Source organism: Pithys albifrons, chromosome 4 (genome assembly GCF_047495875.1).
Source record: "Pithys albifrons albifrons isolate INPA30051 chromosome 4, PitAlb_v1, whole genome shotgun sequence".
NCBI lineage: Eukaryota > Metazoa > Chordata > Aves > Passeriformes > Thamnophilidae > Pithys > Pithys albifrons.
Window position 1 is genome coordinate 9100071 of NC_092461.1, and position 25450 is coordinate 9125520.

At 40.9% G+C, this 25450-nt stretch overlaps 1 protein-coding gene and 1 long non-coding RNA gene across 2 annotated transcripts in view; both read right to left on the reverse strand.

The window, feature by feature from the left end:
• The window catches only part of GMDS (GDP-mannose 4,6-dehydratase), a 409845-nt gene extending 385843 nt beyond the window's left edge, over nt 1–24002 (reverse strand). The window contains exon 1 of the mRNA XM_071553354.1: nt 23631–24002. Within this exon, the coding sequence (XP_071409455.1) occupies nt 23631–23747 (117 nt within the window). The 5' untranslated portion in view covers nt 23748–24002. The remainder of the gene's footprint in view (nt 1–23630) is intronic.
• On the reverse strand, nt 16285–20605 carry LOC139671094 (uncharacterized). The gene is made up of 5 exons (XR_011697671.1): nt 20591–20605; nt 19837–19915; nt 19265–19336; nt 17597–17650; nt 16285–16462 (listed from the first exon to the last, which is right to left on the reverse strand). It is a non-coding gene; the product is annotated as an uncharacterized lncRNA (long non-coding RNA).
• Nucleotides 24003–25450: the final 1448 nt, after the last annotated feature.

Here is a 25450-nt window from a genome sequence, read left to right on the forward strand (position 1 = left end):
ACACATACGTGGTGCAAGTTACCATGCTAAGAGGAATGTACTTAACTGATTTTGAAAATTATTAGCCTTTCACAGAAACTGCAAACAGCCATAAGCCTAAAGACATTACTGCTATAAAAAAGTAACCTCTTCTTAAAATTTTCTCTTTAATGTTCATTTTATGCCTTTTTTAACTCAACTGTGTTTCATGTGGTTCATTAAGCAGATTCAACTGTTTATTGGCTTTTGAGATGAATCCTGTAACATTGAATGGGGAAAATGGAGTATTGTTGAAGGAGCATTAATACATAGCTCAGTATTTGTATACCATTTGTGTAAGAATCACTTAAGACCTGAATTAAGAAAGCCTTTATATGAAGCTCCTTCCCCACAAAAAAAGACTTGCTATAAATATAAAAATCTAGAATTCTGACTCCTACTAAAAGTGAAAAATAATCACCAACTTTAATATGTGCATAAGTTTTGGTATTAAAGATGTAATCTTAATTACAATTAAAGCACTGAGATCATTTCCTATGAAAAAGCTGTTCAGGTTTATTAGTTCAGTGGAGACTTTTCAGCCTCAATCTTAAACTGAGAATCAAGATTTAGAGTGAAGGCATTTTCTGTGGTTAAACAAAGTCTTACTCACATTCAACATATTGCAGTCACTTGGTTCAACATTATAAATCTACAAGAAGTTTCTGAACAGTATCAAAACTGATTACACACCTGTACCCACACCTCATTTCATTTAGGTTAGAAATGCCTGTAGCAGTCCAGAGCCCTCAAATATTTGTGTGGCTAAAAATCTGTGCTTATTTAAAACAAGATCATTTTTGACTTACACCTTTTTGATTAGTATGAGTTCTCTAGTTCACATTTGTCATCTTGCAGCAATTGCCAAGAGGGGTTCAAATCCCAACCTCCATCTGCACACAGTTATAGTGAAATAAGTGAGGGCCACCACATATGTCAAATTTAACCCAGAGAACTAAGTTTTTGTTGTGGTACTAAGATGACAGCTCAATGCTTCATTGTTGGCATCATCCACATGTATGCCCAAGTCCAGATCTCATGCTTCATTGATGTTTATCCCTGTGGGTTCCCTCCAACCTCCCACTTTACATTGGCCCAGTAGTCAAAAGAGAGCAACAACAGCTCCATCCACTTCTAGCACAGAAAGTTTCAGAGAGTGGAATTTGTCTTATCATAGTGCTCTGGAGCAAAGCATTGTATTTGCAAGCCAAGTAACGCTGTAGGCTACAAGCTCATGGGAAGCAGATAGTAGATGATGACATGCAAGGGAGAAAGACCCTGCACATCACTCCCCCCAAACCAGGACTGTCTCCCCAAGTGAGGCTCTCCAAGGACAAGTTTTACAAAGGCAACAATTTTTCTCAAAAAATGAAAGAAAGACCAAAGTACATGCACCAAGATGTATTTAATACCTCCCTCATTGCTGAGAGGATGAGAATGGACAAGCTGAGGGAGAAAGCCTCAGCACGATTCAATATCCACCTTATTGAGGAAGAAGTCCTCCCTATCCACCTTTCTTTCCTTCCCATCTTAATTGGAGACTGCCAGAAAAGACGGTCCTCAATTTTTTGAGACAGAGAAAGGGAATTGCAGTGTCTTGCTACTCTTCTCCCATTTTGTTTCCAAAGGGTTCCTGCTCAACTTCTCATTCACCACTAGCACCAAGTGCAGTGGCCCCAGTACCCTCTGTAGTCAAAGCATTCCTGCTGCTTCTCACCTGGTTCTTCCACACCTTTTTTCTCTCTCATTAATGAATAGGGCAAACAGTCATTAAAGGACTGACTCTGGCCAACATATAAGCAGCAGCCTGTTAAGCATGAGGTACTCCACAGATGTCGTATTTTGCATGGAATTTTTTTTTGTCTTTTGATAATTACATACAAGTGGCTTTAAATGGCTAATAAATAGGCATTCACTGTTGGCATTACATCAAAACTGGAGACTTTTCCTATCCTTAATGTTTATGATATCTAAGCATGACTGATTCTGCATTCTTGAAATTCAAAGATATCAAGAGAAGATACTCAGAAAGAGGAGACATTTATTATACTTGGGATAAATCAAACATTTCCAATCTATTTATGTTCAAAACTGGAAAAGTTAGTACTAAGAACCCCAATGCACAAGATGTCAGTCATTGTACTAGAGCACAAAAAATGCATTTGTCATAATACACCATCACATAACTGAAAGAAGGTTGTCACTGTAGCACATGTGGTACTTATGGAGCCTCTATACTTTAACTGTGATAAAGAACATCTTATTCATTTTTTAAATAGTTCGGAAATAGCAATAAGTCATTGTTTTTTAACAATAAAAAAGTTGACACGAGTTGCTATTCAGAAACCAACAAATCAGATGAACAGCCTATCCTAGGCAGCTTTCTGGTGGAAACACTGCTGCTCCATTTTAAACTTCAATCAAAACAGAGCAATCAGATACTTCAGTCAGTCATGACATATCAAAGATTTTTTTTTTACATGATGAAATTAAACATATAGACTATTCACTTGATAGAGACATACCTGTCTCCACAATGACAAGCCATTTAGAATTCAAGGGGCTTAATTTTGAAATTAATAACTAACAATGCATCCCTGTACTGTCAATTTCAAATATCAAGAAAACACTAACTCAATTCAAGTATGAAACTCCACTCTTTTAGGTATCAGAATTGTCATTTAGCAGGCTAATCCCTTCTAAAAGACCAAAATTTTGTCTTCTTCACATGAAGAAAAAGGAAGTAAAACTCAATTTATATGTCCAGTAGTTTCCAGAGCAGTAACAGTGCCAGGATTTTTTCACAGTCAGGAACTTAACTCTAATTCCAGGAAAAAATTTGCCTGAAATGAAGGTAAGATTATGAAAAAAGACTGGTCATCACACAATCACTTCTTGTACATTACTGTGCATCAGTGGCACCAGCACAGTTCTAAGAATTGAACACATGAGGCATCCAGACTATAGGACACAGTGCAAGTAAGAACTGGGGAACCTTGCCAGAGCAGCATGGGAAAACATGCCTATAATCCCTCTGCATTCCATAAACCCCAATACTTAAAATTACAATTCCTAAAAACAAGGTGCTGCCCCACTTGCCTCATCAACAGTCACAGCTGTAATGACACCTCAGGCCTCAATCAGCAGTAAAACACACTTTCAAACTGAACAAAAGGGTCATCTCTATGCCACATGGGGCAACAAATTTGTCTGGTAAAAGCCCTCAAAAAATTACTAAAACCCAATGGATAAGTTTGAACAAGTCCAGAGGAGGCATCAGGGGGTTGGCACACCTCCCCTCTGAAGACAGGCTGAGAAAGTTGGAGTTGTTCAGCTTGAGAAGAGAAAGCTCCAGGGAGACCCTAGAGCAGCCTTTCAGTACCTAAAGGGACCTACAGGAAGGCTGGAGAGGGACTTTACAAGGGCATAGTCATAGGAATGGCTTTAAACTGAAAGAGGGTAGATTTACATGAGATATTGGGAACAAATTCTGTACTATGAGGGCGGTGAGGCACTAGAGCAGGTTGTCCAGAGAAGTTGTGGATGCCGCATCCCCAGAAGCGTTCAAGGCTAGTTTGGATAGGGCTTTGAGCAACTTGGTCTAGTGGAGGGTGTCCCTGCAGGGGGATTGGTACTCAATGATTACTTCCACACAAATTTTGTAGAAAGAAAGCCTGTGCTTAAGAACAAGCTGTTTTAAAATAAATTAGTGTCAGAATTAAAAAAAAAATTAAAAGCTTGAATTTTACTTAACTATGTTTCTCTTTACAGAGAAATGCAGCCTTCAAAAACAAAGTGGTAGCCATAGAAGACCTATGTGTGAAATGCAGAGAGGTGCCCTCACCCAAAAGAGTTCTTATCTCTGCCACCAAATTCCTGTACTGTCCAAATCACATGAGAGGCAGATATGGTCATTAATGATGCATTCCTCATTTTCCAATGGCAGTACAATGGGATCTTTGGGGGCATCAGCTGGGGGGTGTTTTGACAATGCCAAACCAACAGCTAAGGAACCTTGTTCCTCTTGTACTAAACACCTTGGAAAAGCCCATGAGGGTGAGTGAGCTTCAAAAACCTCAGTCTGTGGGCAAACCTTAAAGCCAGGGAAGGGCTCCCCTCTGCTCTCCATCTCCATCCCACAGAAGGCATATGGCTACAAGGCAAGTTGGATCAGCTCAATAATCCAGTGAAAACCTTCCCTCTTCTTGCCTTAAGTCAGTTTGTTGATCTGACTTCTCTTCACAGAAGTCTCTTCTCTCACATCATGCCTGCATCAGGAGCCAAATGTGTGGGCTGTCTTTTGCTGCTCCACATAGTTTATAGATTTCACTAGCACCACAAATAGGGTCCTGAATTCCGTCTCATTTTACTAAGTCAAATTCAGCCACACTGCTCCTCATCAGTTACCCTCTGCCCTCTCTGCCTGACTACCACCTCTGCTTAGCCAACATCCTGCATCAACCTTTCTGCCTAACTAGATTCTTAATGGGGTTTTAATCATCTGCTTCAGCAGATGATTTCTGCTTCAGTTTTATTTCAAAACTATCACTCCCCATTTGTCTTCTACACAATGCCAATCCACTTTTAACAGCTCTCATTTATATGATAACACAGTTCTGCCTCCTGATCCAAACTACCCAGAACACCAAAAACAGAAGACATGCTCTTAGATTTCACGTCTGTTTCCCAGTCTCATCGTAGCTCACTGAGGAAGAGAAATCCTGTCAGTTCTTAGTTATAATAGCCCAGAAAATACTTCAGAGGCTCATAAGGATGCTGAGCCTGGCAGAAGAAAAAGGTTGTAAGGACTGGAACATAGTCAGCATGGAGAAAACCTACTCAGGAGTCAGACAGGCAAGACTACAAAGTCCCTATTTGTCTACATGAACAGACCTTTCCAAGAGTTTATGAATATAGCAAATCATGGGCAAAATCCCTTTTCCCAAAAAAGACCTCAAGACCAGGCTCCAAACCACTCACCTCACCCTAAAGTGGTACGAAGATTATGTAACACTGTAAAACAACCTCTCCCTTCCTCACACTTTGTTTTTCTCTTCTAGTTGGTTCATTGGAAATGACATGTTATGAAACAGACAGTCAACACAGAAGATTTTGGGATTAACCATAAAAGCTTGGCAAGAGACAAAGAAGACAGTCTTACAAGAGGAAGTTTGAGCAATTGCAGGAAACAGAGCTACCAAACTCACACATCATGGTGGTAGCAGAACCCTACAGAAGATCCCTGATGCTCTGCATCAACACCACAGTGAAGTGGTCAAATATAACCTGGGTTTACTCCCTTTGTGGCTTCTTCCATGAAGCATTAAGCCAGGCACCAGCAATTCAAGCTGATTTAGTGCAAAACTGTATTTAACAAATAGCATACACAACAGTAATAACCACTTCTAAGCAGTAAATCTTGTCAACAAACATCACATATATTCCAACAATTCCATCTAGATCCACAAAGAAACTCTTCTCGTTGAGACTGGAACAGAAGAATAGCTCAGCTCACATGAGGAACATGAAAATCAAAATGTCAGTGCTGTAAAACATGAAGAAACTGAACACATAAGAAAACTGAAAATACTCCAGGCATATGTAAGAACACAAGGATTTCATCCTACTCCCATTAAAGTTTATTTTCTTCTTAAAAAGAAAGGGGGGGGGGGAAGTAATGAAATTAAGTTCTCTCTTTGTCAGAACAGCATAGCTTGAATCTTTATAACTTGTATTTGCTACAATAACCACAGTGAATACAGTTTCTGCCAAAAATCAGAAACACATATTTCTATTCTTCATCAGAGTCCAAGATTTTTTTTTTAAAGGCTGCCACTATGCCAAAGCAACAACCTACTACAATAATCTGGTTTGTATCCAGATGAACAAGATACACATAAAATTTGCAGAAGGTACCATTCGGCAAGTGACTTGAAATGTTCTTTCGAGAAGATAAGTACAATTTTCTGTTGGGACAGAAACTTTATCACCTCCTGAAGCTACACTCAGATGCAACAGTTCCCCAGCTCCTCATGGATGGAAGAAGTATGTAAATCTCTGCACATCTGGACAACACTAAATCATTAATAGAAAAGAACAAAATTGTTGTTGGCTAACTTTATGGCTTATTTAAGGACGTGAAAAACTCAAGTCTGGGAATAAAACTGGCAACTTTGCAAGTCCCAGAGAAGGACAAATAGAAATATCATTAATTACTTTGCTCGTTACCCAGCACTACATCACCCCATAGCACTCCAGCTGTGACCCAGTGAAAATCTATTCAGAAAGACATGTACTTCATAACTTCATATCTGGAGAAAAAACTGCTCATTGAGAAGTTTTCCTCCCCTCCCACTCAAATCAGTAAGCTGAGGGGCTGATGTCAACTCTAAAGTTAGGCATCAGTTCCTCTGAAAGCTTGGAAAAGGGAGGGGGAGAAATGGCAGCAGCTACAGCTGCTCGATGACAGTGGTTCTGGCAACAGTTTTCCTAATAACCAAACAGCACAGGAGGTGGGTAGATAACTTCACATGAAATAAATAAGATCCAAAACAGAAAAGAACCAGTGAGAGAAGAAATCTAAGGAAAAAGGGGAGAAAGCTAATATACTGGAGGGACAAAATTTCTTGTTGCTTAAAAGTATGACCTTTCACCCACAATAAAAAGTTCAGGTTTAGGCATTACCAGAGTTCTTTTCTGCAAGCACAAGAATGCATTTGGAGTGTGCTGGGAAGTGCACTTACACAAGTATTGTCCTCAGCCAGCGTGTACAGCCACTCTTTAAAAGCATGCTTTGAAATCAAGGAATGAACAAAGCAAAGACAATAACTCTCACCAAGTGATATTTTTCAAGGCATAAAAACAAATAAGGAGGTCTGAAAAACTGTTACGATCAAGTTTTTGATTACTGCATCCTCTCTTATTGACTAAGAGATTTTAGGGGTTTTATTGGATACAAAATACCAACCAAACAGTTATCAGTTACTTGATTCCCCCCCCCCCCCCCCACCTTATTAAAAAAGACCTTTGCCATCAATACCTCCTTCATGCAAAGGGCTCACTTTCCATTTCAAGGCAGCCCAGACCCACTGTCTCCTCCCTCCGGTGAAAAACTCTGTTGTGCCACCAGGGCACCGCCCTACACACAGCTGGGAAGAGGGAGAGCAGTACACTGCTCCTGCATCATCAGTCTTACAAGGAATAGGGGTATAACCTTCATTCAGTATATATGCTAGAACATGCTGCACGAAAACAAACAAACAAAAACAAACAACAAGACAGAGAAATGGAGGGTACTCTCCTCTAATTCTCACACCAGCATGAAATAAAGGTCTACGAATGGCAAATAGACATTACAGGACCTCTGGGTCATGAGCCTCCTGTCCTTGGCAGGGAAAAAAAAGAAACAATTTTCCAGTCCTGTTACAAACAGTGCTCTGCATTCAGATTTTTTTCTTCTCCCCAAGACATTTTACCCTCTCCCTCCTTGGCAACTATTTCTCCTCTTACTCCTATCACACACACAAAGTTTCATTTCTGATCACAAAGATGAGACAGAAACATGACAAAAGTTTCCATGTCCATCTCAAGCTTTACTGCATTTAACAGTTTCCAATACAGAAGGAAAAAAACCCATGGAGCTGACTTAACTCCTCTTCAAACTCCACCCTCAAGAGGTCTGGACACTCAACAAGGCCCTCTCACAGCTGTCCAGAAGAGCAGCTTTTCTTGGAAGTGTTTAAGGAAATAACTCAAAGCACCTTCTCTCTATATACAGTCTCATTACTCACTAAAACAGTAAATGTTACCCACCATGAAGTTCAACCACACTTTGTCATGAGGAATTCAGGGAAAATAGTTTAAAAGTGGAAGCCTAAGAAAAGGCAGATACAGCTGAGGTACTAAGAATGATGACTAAATCATGGTAACAAAGCATGCAAGGAATGGAGCCAGAATTTAATAACTCCACTACAGAAATGCTGATGTAGAGCAACAATATTTACCTTGAGGTAGCTTGTTATGTTTCACCTTTAAACTTGATACTCCTGAAGTAATGGTTATCTACAACACACTGCAACACCTAGACAAAGCAATTCATTTATTTAAACCTGCAACCAAACTTTCTTGAAAAATACTTATTTTGTTTCTGAACAACACTCAGTTTCACTCTTGCATGCTTCCACTGAAAGGAGTCATCCTACCTTCATCCTCCACTCTCACTGCCAGCTATGTGTTTCCCCAGCACTCAGTACCTGCGAGGCCAACCAAGGTCAACTACAGATGAAGACCAACTCAAAACCCTTGAAAGGTTTTCAGCTGGATTAAGAGTCCTCATCTTTTCCTAGCTCTTAGTTTACTAACAACCTTCAGCATTGAACACAAATAATCTTCCATTTCCTGCTCTAGACATACTGTTGCATTATCTGTCTCTCATGGGCTCAGGATTTCATTTGGCTGGGCTTGACCACAGCAGTGCTGATAGAGCCATTGAAACAACCAAAACTAGAGGAAGCAGAACCAGAAGCTTTACCTTTATGATTACTTCTCCTCACTCTCTAGTCCCTGACACCTCCCCACATTTTCAATGGATTAGTCAGCCTTCTGCCATGGAATTAATGAACTAAGTGTGACTAAATGTATTAACAAGATGGCAGTGTTAGGAGGGTTAGTTCTGCAAGGCTGGTCTGCATGCTAATTAACCCATTCCTTCTACAAAATCTCTTAAAAGCCTATAATAACAACTTTTAGCTAAATCCAGATCAAGTATTTCATTACCTAATTATTTAAAGGTACATCTCTATACCCAGGCACATCTGATACAACTTTGAAATCCATATCACAGTGTTATCAATTGCACATAAACATCACTTACATTTTTCAAATGTCAGCAAGCTCAAGTAGGAGCAAAGGAGAGAGAAGTGTATCAGTACCAAACCATGTCTGCTAGCCATGTTTCAACAGCAGTCCCAAAGAGGTTATAACTGGAGTTGAACACTGACTTACTTGCTTTATAGATGCCAGGAGCCACACGCAGAAAATTGCTCACTTCTGAAACAAATTACTCTCCGTTCATTTTCTCCAGAGGTCAAGATAATTATGTCCTGGTGTATTATTGCATTAACCAGCACTACCCGGCAGAGGCAACGTGCCAGTCCTCAGCTGCTTTAAAATGAGGCTCAGTGATAACCTCACGAGGGAACAACAGGTTTTACACCCATGGAGGGTGTTTTTCCAAGCTGTCTGAAGAGTGACTATAGCCAGCTAAGCTATTCCAGATTCCCTTTCTGTATAGTCACTCCTTTGTCCTCCTAACCCCACCACAAACACCAGACCTAAGGGGGAGCAACAGAAAGCCCTGCAAGGTGAACTGTTCTGTCATCTGCTCTGCTAAAAGCAGAAGACATCCCTATATATACACCCAGAGCAAGAACTGAGGAGACTTTACTGCTACATTCCCTTTTCCTTGATACTGACTGAATCAGAAACATACAGGCTTTTCTTCACAGTTCTGCTGCACCTGGTATTCCCTCAAAGAGAGTAATGCTGCAGCTACACCTCCTACACTGTCCTGCCAGCCCAGCAGCAATGGCACAGAAGGAAAAGAGAGGATCCGTGTTTCCTCCAAGACTGACAACAGAAACATTAGATAGAGTGGTGTTGCCCACTGGCAGTTTATTTCTGCTTTACCCCCTAACACAGAGCTGCACTTGAAAAATTAAAAGTAATGAACATTTTCAACATATGGATTTTTATGACCAAAACCCTCAAAAGGAAAAAGAGTCAAAAGGTCTCTCTGCAAAATATTAATTCTAGAATTAATGTGATTCATTTGAAAACTTACCAAGTGTTGTCTTATAAGAATTATTATACACAAACACCTGTAAGGAGCCAGCTATTAACAGTACCAATGAAACTGTCAAACAAAAACAAAGAAGTGCTACTTGTGGCACTGTGATTAAGGCTGTGTCAGCAGTTTGATTTTCATTACTTTAACACCCAGCTGTAAAAACGGCCTTCAGTAGAAGCAAGAGAATTGCATCTGTATCCACAGGAGAATGGTTTCTGTTAACATGGGTAAAATGCAAGAGTCAACTACACTTTAATACATAATCTCCAAAAGTAAGACCAAGAAATCGCAAATTGTTTTGGGAAATAATCTTTGGTAAATAGGACTACAACTTAAAAGACAGTTTGATAAATACAGCCAGACAGAAACTTGGTAGAGTGCAAAAAACTGAGAAATAATAATGTGTGATTTTCTGCTTTGGCATACATTCTTCAAGAATTAAAGTTATACCAAAGAAGCTGCTAATACACAGTTCACAGCTATAGATATTCATAACATGGCCACCACTCACTTAAACACAGAACAGCATGAATAGATTTATGTTTGAAAAGACATCATTTGAGATCCTTCAAGCAAGAAATCCATAATCAAATAATGAGCAGTGATTAGCCCTGTGCATGTACAGAATTAAAAGCCCCACTTATGCTGACGTGGGACACCCACCTGACCCAAAGAAGCAGGAAAAATGCAGCAATTCAATTCACACATGTTAGGGATACTGAAGAGGACCTGCAATAAAATAGCATCTTCTTTTAACTAAAAAACAGGGTCAAACCACAAACAGAATGTGACCAGAACCCAAAAGAACTTCTTCACAGTGTGTTTTGATGCATCAGGCACACTGCCAGCACTGTGGATTTTATGCTATTTAGTGATTAAGTTTAAATTACAGCAAACATTGCAGATTATCTTCGAGGCTAGCACCCTTGACTGCCTCAGTATGGAAAAGCAGTAATGTCTCTTAGTTGCAATAGTAAGGTAATTTATTAAACACTGAATTTTAACAGTCTCCTTCCCCACACACTCATATATAAACTATGAACTATGTTTCCTCCACATTCATAATGCCAAAGGCAATACAGACCACTATAAAGATAGAAACAAAAGTATTTTTTCCTCCTGGCCTTTCCTATATTGTTAAACCTTACCCCATATTAAAACTGAGACAATCAGAAGAACATGTTGCACTAGAAAGACTTAAAGGCAATGCATCTGACAAATTCTATAGATTTATAAACTCCTTCCTTCTTAATTCTTCCCTTGAGCCCAAACATTTGAAAGGGAAAGCTGAACACACACATACAAGAAGTTAAACTAAATTGAAAAGTCCCATCTGAACTGTAACGAGTAACCTTCCATATCTAATTGAGAGGTGTTTTGTTTGCTAAAGAAAAATATTTGAATTGATAATTAGCAAATGCCACTCCCACATGTTCACATTATTTCTTAGTGAAAGTAATTAAAAAAAAAAAATCAACAAAACTACCAGCACTGAAAGTCAAGATCTGCCCTGGATCAAAGTGGTGACATTTCACTCAACTTATTGAATGGCTCACAAGATTACAGTCCTTCATTAGCAATGTGGGCTTGTACTTCAGAAGAATCTCTCAATAACTGATTTTTGGCCACTCTGTCCCCTTACCATCCACAACTATGAACTGGCCTTCAACACATAGAGGCAATACAGTAGCTGCCAACATTTGTAATTATAGGGAGGTTTTACAAGGGGAAGATGGACAGTTGTTAATTTACACCAAAGTGCCACGGTCTCAGTGAACCAATAGACAAAAACAAACTCTCCAGAGAGTTTTGGAAGCTAAACCATTGCTTCTTGCCTGGAAGGATGGTTTAACGTCAAAGTCACAGTATACATGTGATAGCAACAGAAGACAAGTTACTGAGGCCAGGCAAGCTGAAAATCCAAGACACTGGTCAGTTCCTCCAAGAGAAAGAGGACCTGGGACAGAGGACAGCAGGGATAACGCAGCTGCAGTGCTGTGCAGAGGGTGCTCAGGAGGCAAATAGGGATTTGGGAGCACAGTTCCTCTTCAGATCAGCTCCAAAGCAGCACTCCCATAGAAGCAGTAACCGTAAAAGTACTTAGTCTCCATTTCTTTAATTGCACACACACACATATTAAACAATATGCTTTTTTACTACAAGAAACAATACACGTAACCAAATTCTATCACCTTTGTTAATCCTATAAAGTGTTGTGGATAAAATAAATGGTTCTTCATAACAAGATGAATTGCTACTCAGGACAATACAAGCATAAGCCCCACCAGGGAGCCACCTAAAGCACCTTTCACACCCAGCAGAGGAGATAGGCTTACAGCCAACACAATTCACAGCATCAGGCTTCTCAAGGCAGGCACCTGCATTTGCTCAAATGTTCCTAGGCTCTTAATCAGCCAGAAGGTTCTCACTCACTGGGACAGATGCCTAGACAGCTTGCTCAGGGGTTGAAACAGTTAAACAAGAAGGTTCCCACCCGAGATGACAGAATCCATCACCAGTAACACCTGTTTGTACAAACGGAATGAAATGGACTCAACTAAATAATGAAAGTTCACTATAACATTTTGAAGTCATACCAAGTAATTCTGAGAAACTCAACCTACTTAACCAGTGTCAAGAGTAAGCTGTATGTGCACCACTGCAAGTATTAGTTACACAGCCTCCCCATCAATGTATTTCAAACACTTGTGCACGCCCATTTCCTGCTTTACACACTTTCATGTTCACTAAAAATAACTTAAACCATCATTTTACAGTTCTTTCAATTTATCAAAACCACAGCATCATTGCTTAGGAAATTTTAGTAGTCTTAAATTTGTTTTCAGTTTGCCAAGTCTCTACTACACTTCCCTTTAAGTCATCAAGGCAACAGGCAGATGTGAGATCCTTGGGTATGATTAAAACTGACAGAGTTTCCATGTGGCAGAGCTGAATTGCACTCTAAAATGAATTAGCAGTCAGTATTTCCCCACTTGAGTTACTCTTCAATTTTAAAAAAGTCTGATCACTCATAATGTTTAAAGAAGCAAAGCAACAGACAATGTAAATATTTGAAATACTACCACAAATCAAAAATACCAGTATAATTCTGCATTTCCACAAAGATGGTTTTTACAACATGACTAAACAGTGAGCCAGCATAAACAGAAGAGTGTGAAAATACAAGGATAATACAGCAAGTGTCATTTTGGAGACACAGTCTTAAAACACTTATTTTATTCAAAAATAACAAACCCCTCTCAAATTAGGAAAAAAATGCTCTTCTCACTTTAAAATGCAGAAAAAGGACTGAAACAGTTGCACTATACATTCAACTATAAAGTGCTGCAATAAGAACACAGAAACATTTAATGCATATCGGGTGACCTTAAGAATTTTTAAATATCAAATATGTGAAGCAAACCCATAGTTTTAAGTTTTCAGTTTCTGATCAGCTGCAAATATGACTATTATCCTAAAATGAACTGGTAAGGGCATAAATCGAAGTTCAACTCTTAGTCTTTATAACTTCTTTGCCTTCACATATCAGGAACAACTCTCCAACTTCACTTTGCCTTCAAAAATAAAATTATATATGCTGCTAAGCCTGCAGATCTACAACCACAGAACTCTCATCGCTTTTCAAAGGCCAGCCAGATTCTAGAACAGCTTCCAGTATAATTGAAAACACTGAGGTTAAAACACAGACTTATTAGCAAAGAGTTTGTAAAGGTCTGCTGATACAGACCAGGGCTGGGTTTCAACAACACTTGACCACTAACAGTCAAACAAGCACCAGCAAAGAAGCCTCTCGGCAGTACCTTCTTCAGCATTCCATGCAACACAGTGCCTTCAAAAGCACACCTAAAAGATGGAAGAATATAATATTTTGCATGCAGGCCTGAAGTTATGTATGCCTTCTATACTGTTTATCTTGTAGTATTTTAATAGCATTTAATTTCACAGGCAAACAGCATGCTAAGTTTTGGCAGAAATACATTGATAGACTATTACTGTGTAATCACAGAAAGAATTACACTGACATCAAAACCACAATTATTTAGTTGTATGAAATCCAGAGAGTGTAGCCAGAAATTTCAGCTTTCAAAACCAAACCTGCTCCACAGTAATGTTTATGCTCTTAGAGAGTGGTATCAGTGCTAAAAAAGGCAAGCACATTGATCAGCAGAGTGGCTGTTCTGTGTCATCCCAAAGGAGAAATCTCAATTAAAAGGAAGCTATGGGTCATCACCAGTAAAACTGATTAAACCAGTCATTGCTAATGCAGCTAAACAGATTCTGCATGCACCAAATAATTGCTAGGAAAAAAAATAAACAAAATAAGCACATCCCATGACAGCATGCCTGCAATTTGGTAAGCAGCAACCTAAACTGGCAGATATTGCTACCCAGTTCCAGAATAGCACCAGCAGAAGCTTACAGGTAAGACCTAGAGTGGCAGTCAGAAGGGACTGCAGGATATCAAACTAGAAACATAAAAATCAGAAAAAAGGTATGTATAGGAACAGACAGGAGTATTCCCTGCTCAAGTTCAGGTTTTATTTTCTGCGAAACATATATACCAATCTATATGCCTTGGGAGACATTTATTTCCATTCATAAAGTGGTAAATATCTTCAAGCTACTTCTGGTATGGGTTCAGACATCATAGGATACAAGTAAAAGAACTGTCTACTGTTTTCTAAATTGGGAGCTGGGAGGATTAAGGCTTCCATTGCAGTGTGGTGGTGACATGCTACCTCAAACTGCCTGTGAATACACAGGATACCTGACAGCATAATCAAGAGCCAAGAGGCACAAATGTTATAGCTATGCAGGTGTCAGATATGTAGTAGAAACAAGGCATCTTCTCATTATAGCAAACGCACTCAGCTAGACATTTAGCATGGCAAATTTTTTCCTTCTGCATTAGAATTCACCCTACAGACTGTAGAATAATTTCCAAGCAGCAGTAAATTGGTCAAATGACAGCAAAGCAGAAATATTCCATAAAATTTGACTATATCTTACTACATTTATTAGTTAGCCAAATTTCTCTAGAGCAAACACATTTTCTTTGTGTGATTTCAAAGGTCTTCAAGCATGGCAAATCTAGCTAGCTGGTTTATCTACTTGGAAACCCTTTGCAAAACACCTAGATCTATGTAATTCCACACTCAAGGCAAGTACATCTTTGCAGCTGACATACATGTTGGATCATGGTGCTCCTGAGCACCACAACAAAGTACTTGACAATATCACAACACCTAACTGACCAATTTGCCTGGACAAGGCAAGATGTACCATTATTCAACAAAACAGAGTTGTCTCAGGGTACAGTATTAAATGCTCTTCTATGATACTGATCACTGAACTAACTGCAACCAGATCAAAGTCAATGCATGTGTTCTTAGACTTAATTTGGTTACTGTCAGATGACACTGTTGAGTTACAAATCAAAACTCATGTTTCCCATTAAAAAAAAAAAAGAAAAAAAAAAAAGAAAGAAGAAAGGAAAGTAGACTAACAGGAAATACTCTGAAGAGGGAAGCTTGCCTTGGGTATATTTGTGACTAAATAAAAAGAAAAATTGTTACATCATTTACATTGAGGAAGTTCAGTTGCTTAAGAACACATGTAACAAGCATGGGTGATAAAAGATAAGCTAGTTTACATCAACTTGTTTGGCAGGCTTTACAAAAGCTTCATTGTGGATTTAGATTGTAAAGCCTGTGCACACCCTAGAAAGGAACAAGCTAGAAGGACTTTCCAGTAACAGTAATGGGCAACTGGAGAGAATTCCACTCTTTCAGCTCACCTTCTATAGTTTTGTTTAATTGAAAGTTTTGGATATAACTGTATTCTCCAGTTCACATATACACGGTCCAAAGGACTGCCTTAACTGAGGTTCTGAAAAAACAATCAGTGGACTCATATGAAAGAGGAAGGAGGTGACAAAAATATAAAAGAAAAACCAAATGTTTTATTTTGCTCACTTGGCCAAAAAGCAACCAAAGTAGCAAGAAGAGCAAAAGAGAGCATAGATTTGTGAAAGGGGAAATTGGACATCTACCACACTGGCAACATGCTCTTGTGCCGTTATTCACTTAATGCTTCAAGGAAACCACACTCTCCAAAACAAGCCTGAGTTGTGCTGCAACAGTGTAGGAGAAACTGAGGTGACAAGTTTGTAAGACCAGTTACTTAATCAGGACATTACTCCAGACCCAGAAGTCTGAAGAAGTTGGGGATAAAGTGGCTAGAAATTGCCAAGAGAGAGAAAGTACTTCCTGTCCCCCAGACTGAATTAAAGCATAGGTAAGTGCAAAAAAACTCAGCCTTGGTACTCCTCAAAGACATAAGGTGAGGGCAACAAGAAGCACCACTGAATGAACACCAGTATCACAAATGCACTGAGAAACCTTTTATTCAACCTTTTATTTATTATTTACAGTGGTCAGAGTAGTAACCTTCACAGTGCTTCTCACATAGGCCATCAGCAGGTTCAAATACTCCATTTTGCTTGCCCTTCTGCATAGCTATCTATTTTCTAAGAAACAGACTCCCTTGTGCAGAAAGCTCTACAGTCAAAAGCATCTGAAAGAGACAATGAGGAGGGGGGGGAAAAAAAAGACCAAAAGTTAGTGGGAGAAGATGAAGTCATAGGGAAAATATTTTTACAGTAGTTCTCTATTCAGATTGGACTGGCTCTAGGTACACAGAGAAGAGGATGCTTCAGCTCTAAAACTTCAGGAAATAAAGAAATACAGGTTCTGTCTATGGAAACTGTCACCAATCTTCATTAAATTAAAAATAACAACTAAAGACTAAGCAAGCAGCATGCTACTGGCAATGGCATATTCTGTTCTCCTTGTCAATCTAGGCAGCAGTCTCAATAGTCCCCGTATCCACAGCACCAGAAACCTCCATAAGAAATGTTGCTTGGAGAAAGTCACTTTTCCAAACCTAGTTTGGTTGCTGTTTCATATCTTAGCACCATTAACATAAACTTAATATTTTACTTTTCCTGGAATATTTTCACTATTTTATATACTTTCTCAGCAGGTAGACTTCATAGTATTCAGTACCTTATAATTTACTTGCTGTTCACAATGTTTTTTTGATCCACACCCTGTATATATCATGCTCAAACACAAGGAATCAAATTGCCTGCACTGGTCCTCGAGTTTAAAGTCTGCTAGTGAGCCAGGCTACCAGAATTTCTTTCTTCACTATATAACTAAAGAATAGACTTCACTGGCAGTCACAAACACTGAACAAAGCTGTGCAAAGGTGAGTTAATGCATTAAAACACATGTGAACTAACCCTGTACCAGCAATACTTTTTATCATGAATGTCTTCTATCTTACTCATCTTCAAGCACCATCACTAGCTGCACTATTCTGAAAGGGAACAGAATGCAGCTGGGCTTCCCCAGGCAGAGCCAGAGAGCAGCCAAAGGCCTGAACTCACAGTTCTTGGAGAAAACAAAAGCCCCATCAGTCTGCACATGTTGCAGAGTATAAAACACATATGAAAGAGTAAGGCATTGGACCACATATTTATAGACTGCTAGTAGTTGAATTAGGCTATCAGGTAGCCCTTCTGTCTTCAAAGGGAAGTGAAGGCAATCAAAATTCAGGCACCTTTCTGCAAATAGGACCTCTGTTTTCCAATAATATTCTAGTCTCCCACTTCAGTATTTGTTATACTACTTTTCAATAAAATACCTTTTTCTCAAGAGTTTGGGATGAAAGTCAGTAGCAACACTTCTTATTTTTACCCTGTGAAAGGAAAAGACCTGGAATTATATTTTAGGCAAGCTTAGGTTTCACGCCAGAGACACTATTCATTTGTTGCAAAGTTTTCAATGAGGCACTTTATGCCATCTGGTCACAAATTGCAGGTGTTCAACTTTCAATACTATAAAGGAGTCATAGAATCACACAAGTTTATGTTGAAAGGGACCTCTGCGGATCACCCAGTCCAAGATTCCTGCCCAAGACAGGGTCAGCTAGTGCAGGTTGCTTAGGGCCATGTCCAGTTTGGGTTTGGATACCTCCAGGGACAGATACTCAACTTCTACAGGGAGTTTATTCCACTGTTTCACCCCCTCATCATTTACAACAAAACAATGCAAAAAAAAACCAATCCCAAACAACACATACCCTCTCAAGTGTAAAAGTTTCTTATATTTCAGTTTGTGCCCAAAATAAGTGTTTCTACATCTCTGAAGCCTCAAATTATAAGGATGTTCAATACACCTGAAATTCTCACTTAAGACAACTCTTGGCTACTCAGATAGAAACTGAAATATAGTACATGGTTTCAACCAAGACAATATTTGTTTAAATCAAAAGGCAGGAATCCTAATATTTAGCTTTAGCCAGAAATCAAGACTATTTGTTTTAAAGAAAAAGCAGTAATGGCAATATTTAGGTTTAGCCAGTTTCAGTAAAAATTGTCCTTCTATTTCTGTGAAGAAAAGCAATCCTTTCAATTTTATCCTTCACCTGGCAAACCAATGTCCTTTCTCTGTTACAAAAGGCTATAATGCTTCTCTACATCTGTTTTTCAGGTATAAACACATTATCCAGAGTCCCACCTCATCACTTGATCACAATACTGAAAGAAGCTTTCAAAAAAGTTGTGCAACTCTTCCCTCCACAACGCTTCTCTAAGAAACAGTGTATCAAATATCAAAGAGTTTTATAGACAGACTTTGTACCACCTGTTTCCTTTTTTTTTTTAACATTAAGAAGTGACTCATGTTCTCTTATTACTGATACCTTGCCCTACCAAGTCTGCCTTGCTTGGTTTCATCTCAACGGGCAAATTTAAAAAAAAAAACAACCTAACCTCAATTCCCAACTGCAAGTCTTGCTTTTTCAGTATCTGTTCCCCTCTCTTGATACAGTTAACCTTTCTCAAACTATGAAGGGTACCACCTGCATGAAACTTGCAGTACACGTGTTTGGTGTGTTACAGGAACAGCAAAGGCTGTGAGCAACTGAACTTCCTGTACCAGAAAGACAGAGGCAGGCCCCATGCTTTACCTGCATCATCCCATTCAAAAGAACATTCCTGCATTTCTTCATGCACCCTCCTCTGTCAGTTGTATTTACACTATCTCAGGGTTTGATTGAAAGTTCTGAGGTTGCGACCTTAAGTTTTGCCAAATGCAAGTTGCACTTGACAGAACTGCAGGCAGAGGAGCAGAAGCTGGTTCCAGTACAGCTGCTGTAAGAACTCCACAAGGCAGAAGCACAACTGCATTCTTCACCTACAGTTTGCAATAGCCTCTGGGCATACACTGACACTGAGCTCTGAAGAATTGCTTCATTCAAAATTGAGCTTTGTAAGAGCCTGTTGAATTATCTTGGTCTACAAACTCTTACCTTCCTGTCTCTCCAAGTAAATCCTCACAGCACCAGAGACAAGATAGATAAGTATTGCTCATAATCCAGGGACTGAGTGGGGAAAACAGAAACATCAACATATAAACCCATTGTAAGGATCAAACAGATTATTTCTTGGTATTTCTCCAGGAAATCAAATATCTAAATACTTCTACAAGCATCAGTGTATACAAAGACAATCAGACTGATTGCAGTGTAATAAGACATTCTGAAAAGATATTTAACTGCAATTTTAACATTTTGTCACAACGTCTAGAAAACAATGCTGTCAAAAAGTACTGCTTTAGTAGCTTCCAAAAATAAAAGATAAGCCATATCAGCATTACATTGTTAGTAATACCAGTATTTGATTCAAAACTCTCTTTTTTACAGAGTCATTTTTCAAAGTACCAAGGTTTGAAAAGTCTGGCACATCTATTTTCCATTGTGAAAGCACTCTTCCAGTAAGAGCTACATTTGACTTTTGGAGTTTCTTTAAATACACAAAACAGGCCTGTTTCATTTGAAATACTTTTCTTGAAATGAAGAAAAAAGTGCTATGCATTACTTACGAGCAGTCTGACAGCAGACCAATACCTATGTGCCTCTTCAGAAATGTTTTATGCATCTAACCACAGCAACTGCTTCACTCTGGAAGTCATTAAAAAAAATATAGTGAAGTGTGGTTCATCCCACTACTGTGGTGTGAGAAAGGAGATAAGGGAAATCTCAATACTGCAAAAGGAGTATATGACACTGCTGCCTACGAGCTTAGTCTTTTATCAGTAATGCAAGCGGTAGAATGATACTGATTTCACTGTAACTCCATGGGCAAATGCAGGATTTGTAGAGTTTCATACATCTGCTTTGATTTTGTAGAAACCAAGGTTCAGCCCCTGCAGCCAGAATGGCATCCGAGTCCTGACCATACAATTACGAAATTTGCTTTAGTTTGTGGCTTCACCATGCATATTGTAAACTCTTCCTGTTATGTGGCCAAAGGTCAAACTCACCTTCCTATCAGCAACACATTTGCCCTTGCAGTTACCTTTCCTTTTAACATATTGTATCTAGAAGAAAAGTAAGTCCCCAGAACCGGTTTGGTTAACTGGTGCAGTAAGCTGGCAAACAGTACATGTCACCAGTCGCTCACTACACAGAGGAACTGTGCAGACAGCCCATCCTCTTCTGGCATGCTCTAAGGTCTTATGAATCCCATTAAAAGTTTATTAATCAGAAGTTACAGTTGTACCATATCTCCCTGTTCTGTTTCAGTTAAAAGCTGCATCATCAGTCAATTGCACTGTTATCAAAATATAACCCTACCTGAGCTCAACTGCCATCATAGATAGAAAATCCCGTCTTTGGTCAAGTAGAAAAGATGGACAATCACGTTCATGGCTACACAGAAGTTCTGAAAAATAACGAGTTGTGTGATTTCAACACTATGATTAAGCACACTTGCTGTGACATCATCTTAACTCAGGAAAAGCTGCTACAGTTCAAGTGACAATTTCCTTGGCCCAAGAGTAGTCTATGAACAAAAACACAACTCCACACTTGCCTAAAAATGTCACGGTCCACTTAGCTCAGTACTTGCCTCCCACCTATTCTTGTTTCAGGTACCAGGACACCACAGGGCCTTAGTTCAGCAAATATTCTCAGAGTACACTGGCCACACACAAACAAAAGCAGGTTCCTTATACAATGCAACTGTGCCAGCTCACTTTTTGCTTTAGTAGAAAGGATCCAGATTAAGTAAGGGGAGTTTACCATCTGATTCTGTTCTATATCTTCAGTCTGAAGACATCTAAGCCTTTATCTCCCACCTTGAAAGAGCACCAGTTTCAAGGAAGAATGTAAAACAGTCCAACTCTCTTCAGCCCAGTAGCTGCAGTAACTGCCTGTGAAAGACAAAGCCTGAGTTCTAGCTTCCACTTCAGCATATTTGTACATTTTACACAAGGCAATTAAGTTTAAAAACATATGGCACTAGGATCTTCTCCAGGGAGGGAGACACGCAAGTCTGCTTGTTCTCAGATAAGAAACAAAATCCAAGTGTCCCATTTCTGGGTGAGGCCTCTCCAAATAAAACAAAAGCTATCATGTAAAAGTAAATAAAGAGGGTAAGGAACAAGTACAATGTCACTTTCTTTAAAGTTCATCTAAGAAAAGAGGGACAGGGATTCCTGGAAGCAGATCTCAAAATTATGGAGAGCTACAGGACCTCAAAAGAGGCCATCCTCAGCATAAAACTTTAATCTTAAAGAGAGTTGGGACAGTCTTCTCACTAAGGCAGCCACCTCTCTGGTTAACTTTCAGTTATCTCAGGCCTCTGGTTCTCCACACCTTTCAAGGCTAAATAATATGCTTGTCAAAGGTTAAGAAGGAAGAGCTGCTTTGAAAATAGAGAAAGTTACATAGAGAGCACAGTACTGAAAGAATCATGGCATTGTAGCTACAGGCCTTTAACTTACTATCTTTGATGAAGAGAAATGTACTTTCGTCAAAACCCTGGAAGACTTTTCACACAGCAACAAAGCAGTCCTTGGGAAAGCTCTGACTGTGCCCTTGCTAAAAATAAACATCAAGTAAAAGTGTTAGTACACAGATCATTAGTTTTTCCTCTTCTCAGTTATAATTTGTCAGACAGCTGCTTGGAGGACTTTCCTCAGCCCTTCTATTGGCAGACAGCTACTCACCCATGGGAAAATTGTGCACCAGAAAGTGTGGCAAGAACACCCGAGAACAGGCATAATGAGGAGAAACACAAACAAGAGGTAAATGTTCAAAGCATAGTGCAGGTTCTCTCAGATAACAGATGAAAACTGCTATGACACTATCACCTCTGGATTTTCTCCCTTACAAAAGGCCTCATACCTCTTCTACTATTAAAAAAAGAGAGAAAAAGAGAGAAAGCACTGACTAATACTGTCTCAGAGTGAAAGAGCAACATGTTTGTTCTGACATGTACTTTTTCCCAGTGCTCATGGACTTCTAAACAACCCACACCAGCACCTCACAGTGGATCTGCAGGCATATCAGGACAAGTCACAGCTGAAGAAGTTGTTCTTCCATGTATGAAGCTGTCACTGATTAAATGCAAGCCATATAGGAAAAATGTTGTTCCACTAGGATTCCAAAATGAACGTTAACGGTTGCTATACATTACTTACTTAACAGGTTATACCAATCACAGGATATACACCCTTCAAGCAGAAGGCATTCAATGCCAGCACATTCCAAGTGATAAGCAACGTGCAAGGAGAGCAAAGTCTTCCAGGCAGTGGGCAATATCTACATTGGAAATAAGTGTTCCTCAAATAAGACTAAGCATGTCCAGGGAAACTTTCATTTAGCACCCACTTGCTAGAAACACAGAGCAATGTGTGCACAAACAGTCCAACCAACTATTCAAGCTGCCTGTTGGAAGTGTAGCATCACAAGCCACAAACTGCATATATCAATTCTCCTGCATGTCTCACCAGGTTAAAACTCACCACCAGCACATCTTTTTTCACCAAGTTGCTCCAAGGGAAACTGTGAATTTTTTCATTCCATGTCACCTTTCACTTGCACCTTCAAAGCACTAGGACTCTGAGAGCATCATTATCCCTATGAGTAATACAGCCAAAAAAAATTGAGACTGCAATGAACACACATGAATACAAAACAAGTGGCCTGGGGAGATGCTTTTGTCATCCAGTCAGATTTGGATATAAAGTAGGTACTGACTGTAAGTGCATGGCTGTCCAGTGTGTCAAAGTGACAGGTGACAAAGAGTCCTTCCGAGTGACTAGCCTGCTCAGATCAAATCCAACGGCAGGATACCTCACACCTGCACTGGTACCTTCCCCACTGCAGACCATCAGGATGCAGGCTCCCAGCACTGGCTCCTTATCCTGTCTTTTCCAGGTGCGGCTGCTTTCTCAGTGATGCTCCCTTCACACCTCACCTCAGCACAGGTTTAGCTGATTTCTCAGGAACTCCCAGCACAGGTCACTATAAAACAGTCCAAACCCGAGACATAAAACTCCTACATCCCCTCCTCACTCACACCACCTGAGGAACACTCCAGACCGCCGGGGCCAACAAGTCCTACCCACGGGGCGGTCTGTCCGCCCCGACCCAGCCGGGGGCTGTCAGAGGGAGCTCCAGCCCGGGGCAGGGAAGCACCGGGGACGGGGCTGGGAACGCTACCGCGTGGATGTGCCCCCGGGAGGAGGGAGGGACCGAGGGTCGCCGCAGCCCGCGGAGGCGCCGTGCAGACCCGCGCTGAGCCCTCCAATGTCCTGCTCCTACGGCGGGTCCTTCCCGTCCCCTCTCCCTGCCCCGCCGGGAGCGCATGGGGAGCCCGCAGCGTTACCTGCCCGGTGATGCCGGTGATGAGAGCCACCTTCCTGCCGTTCATCTCCTCGCCGTCGCCTCCCGGTGCCGCGGCAGGGCAGGCACACGCCCCCTCCTGCGCCGCCGGCTGTGCCATCCCTCCCAGGTGCAGCGGTATCCCGGGGCGGAGGCTCGCGGTGCTGGGGGCGGGCACGGAGAGCAGGATGCCTGCGGCCCCGCGGGCGCTACCTGCGCTGCCCCGGCCGCCGCAGCCGCGGCATTTCCGCGCTCCTCCCGCCGGCGCTCCCGCCCCGCCCCGCCCGCAGGTACCGGCCCCGCCGCAGGCGCGCCCCCGACGGGCGGCGCGGGAGCGCGCCCCGCGCTAGACCCGCTCCCGCGGCGCGGCCCCGCAGCCAATCAGCGGCCGCGGCACTTCCTTAAAGGCACGGGAGAGGCGCGCGGGGCCCTAAAGCTGCGCGCTGATTGGCTGGGAGCGCGCGGCGGGGGGCGGGGCCGGCATTTCCTGGCCGCGCGCACAGCGCCCCCAGCGGCGAGGAGGACACACCGCGGTGATGCTGCCGGGAGGTCCCGCTCGGAAATCCTTGGATACATATGTCGCAAAGGCTTCTGGAGCAAAAGAGTTTGTTACTGATGTGTCCTCTTTCCTGTGAGGCGGTGGACCAGCACCCTGTTCACCGAGATAGCCGGGCGCTGTGTGTGCAAGGAAAGAGGTGTCTGCCCGTGTTGTGATGCCGCTCCACTTCCTTCACTGTGTGCTTGGCTGGTGGGGCCTCTGTGTTTGCAGACGGTTCTCTTACTATAATTTTTATATTATTATAACTTCTATGACGCCTGGTCAAAAATTACTCAGTGTCGTTGAAAGCCCATAACATTTTTTTATTTTTAAATGTGGAGTCTGGGAGTGTGCTGCCTTCCAATTGGGCTGTGAATGCTTTTCTTTTCACACTGCTCCTCGTGCTCTCAGTTTAAATCCCCTTTATGTAGCCTCGAGGTCTGTGATGCCAGAGAGAAATTGTATTGTCAAGTTGCTTAGTTGCAAGATGTCATTCCGATGATACTATTCCTGCATCCTATTTCTGAAACCTTTTCCCAACCACATGCAATTTTATAAAGTTGGCAACATTGGCTACTACTTGTGCAAGCTGATTTCACTCCTCTAGTGATTGCTTTAGGGGTGTACAGTCTCAGATTCAAAGAGGAGGGACACCACAAATAATATGGATGTCACCCTTTCAGTTCCAAAATGACACTGGAGAAATAAAAGTGTGTCAAATTCTGACAGTTTCAGGGTTTCATTTACCAGAAATAAGGCACAAAAATTTATTTGAAAGAGGTTAGAAGGAGTCAGGAGCAAGTTTTCTTTCTCTACTTATTTATATACTTCATTCCTTCTCCTGTTACATCTGAACTGCATAAAGCAATGCATAAACTACAGCCTTAAAATTGTCCTTTACATGTCCAGATAAACTTGTCATTTCTAGCTTTCACTGGCAGTCCATTAAATGTACTGCAAGTCAAGCTCATCTTCTATCTTGTTCTGCTCAAGACAGCAGTGAGTGGGGCTAAAATGCAAGTTCTGAAGCTGGGCTAGAGGAGCCCACGTTCCTTGGGCCCTTATGTGCATCTAAGAGCCTTTTTTGGTTACTTTCTCCAAACAGAATTTCTATTACTCCAGTTGTCCAATATCCCTCAAGAATCCTTTTTTAGATGTAGTGTTTTCCTTGACTGTTTTGACTGTTATTCCCAAAAGCACCTCCTGAGGAGGAAAGCTGGTTCACACCTCTCATAAAGTGCCTGATTAATCAAGTACAGCAGTTGAATGATGACCTTGTGCATGGT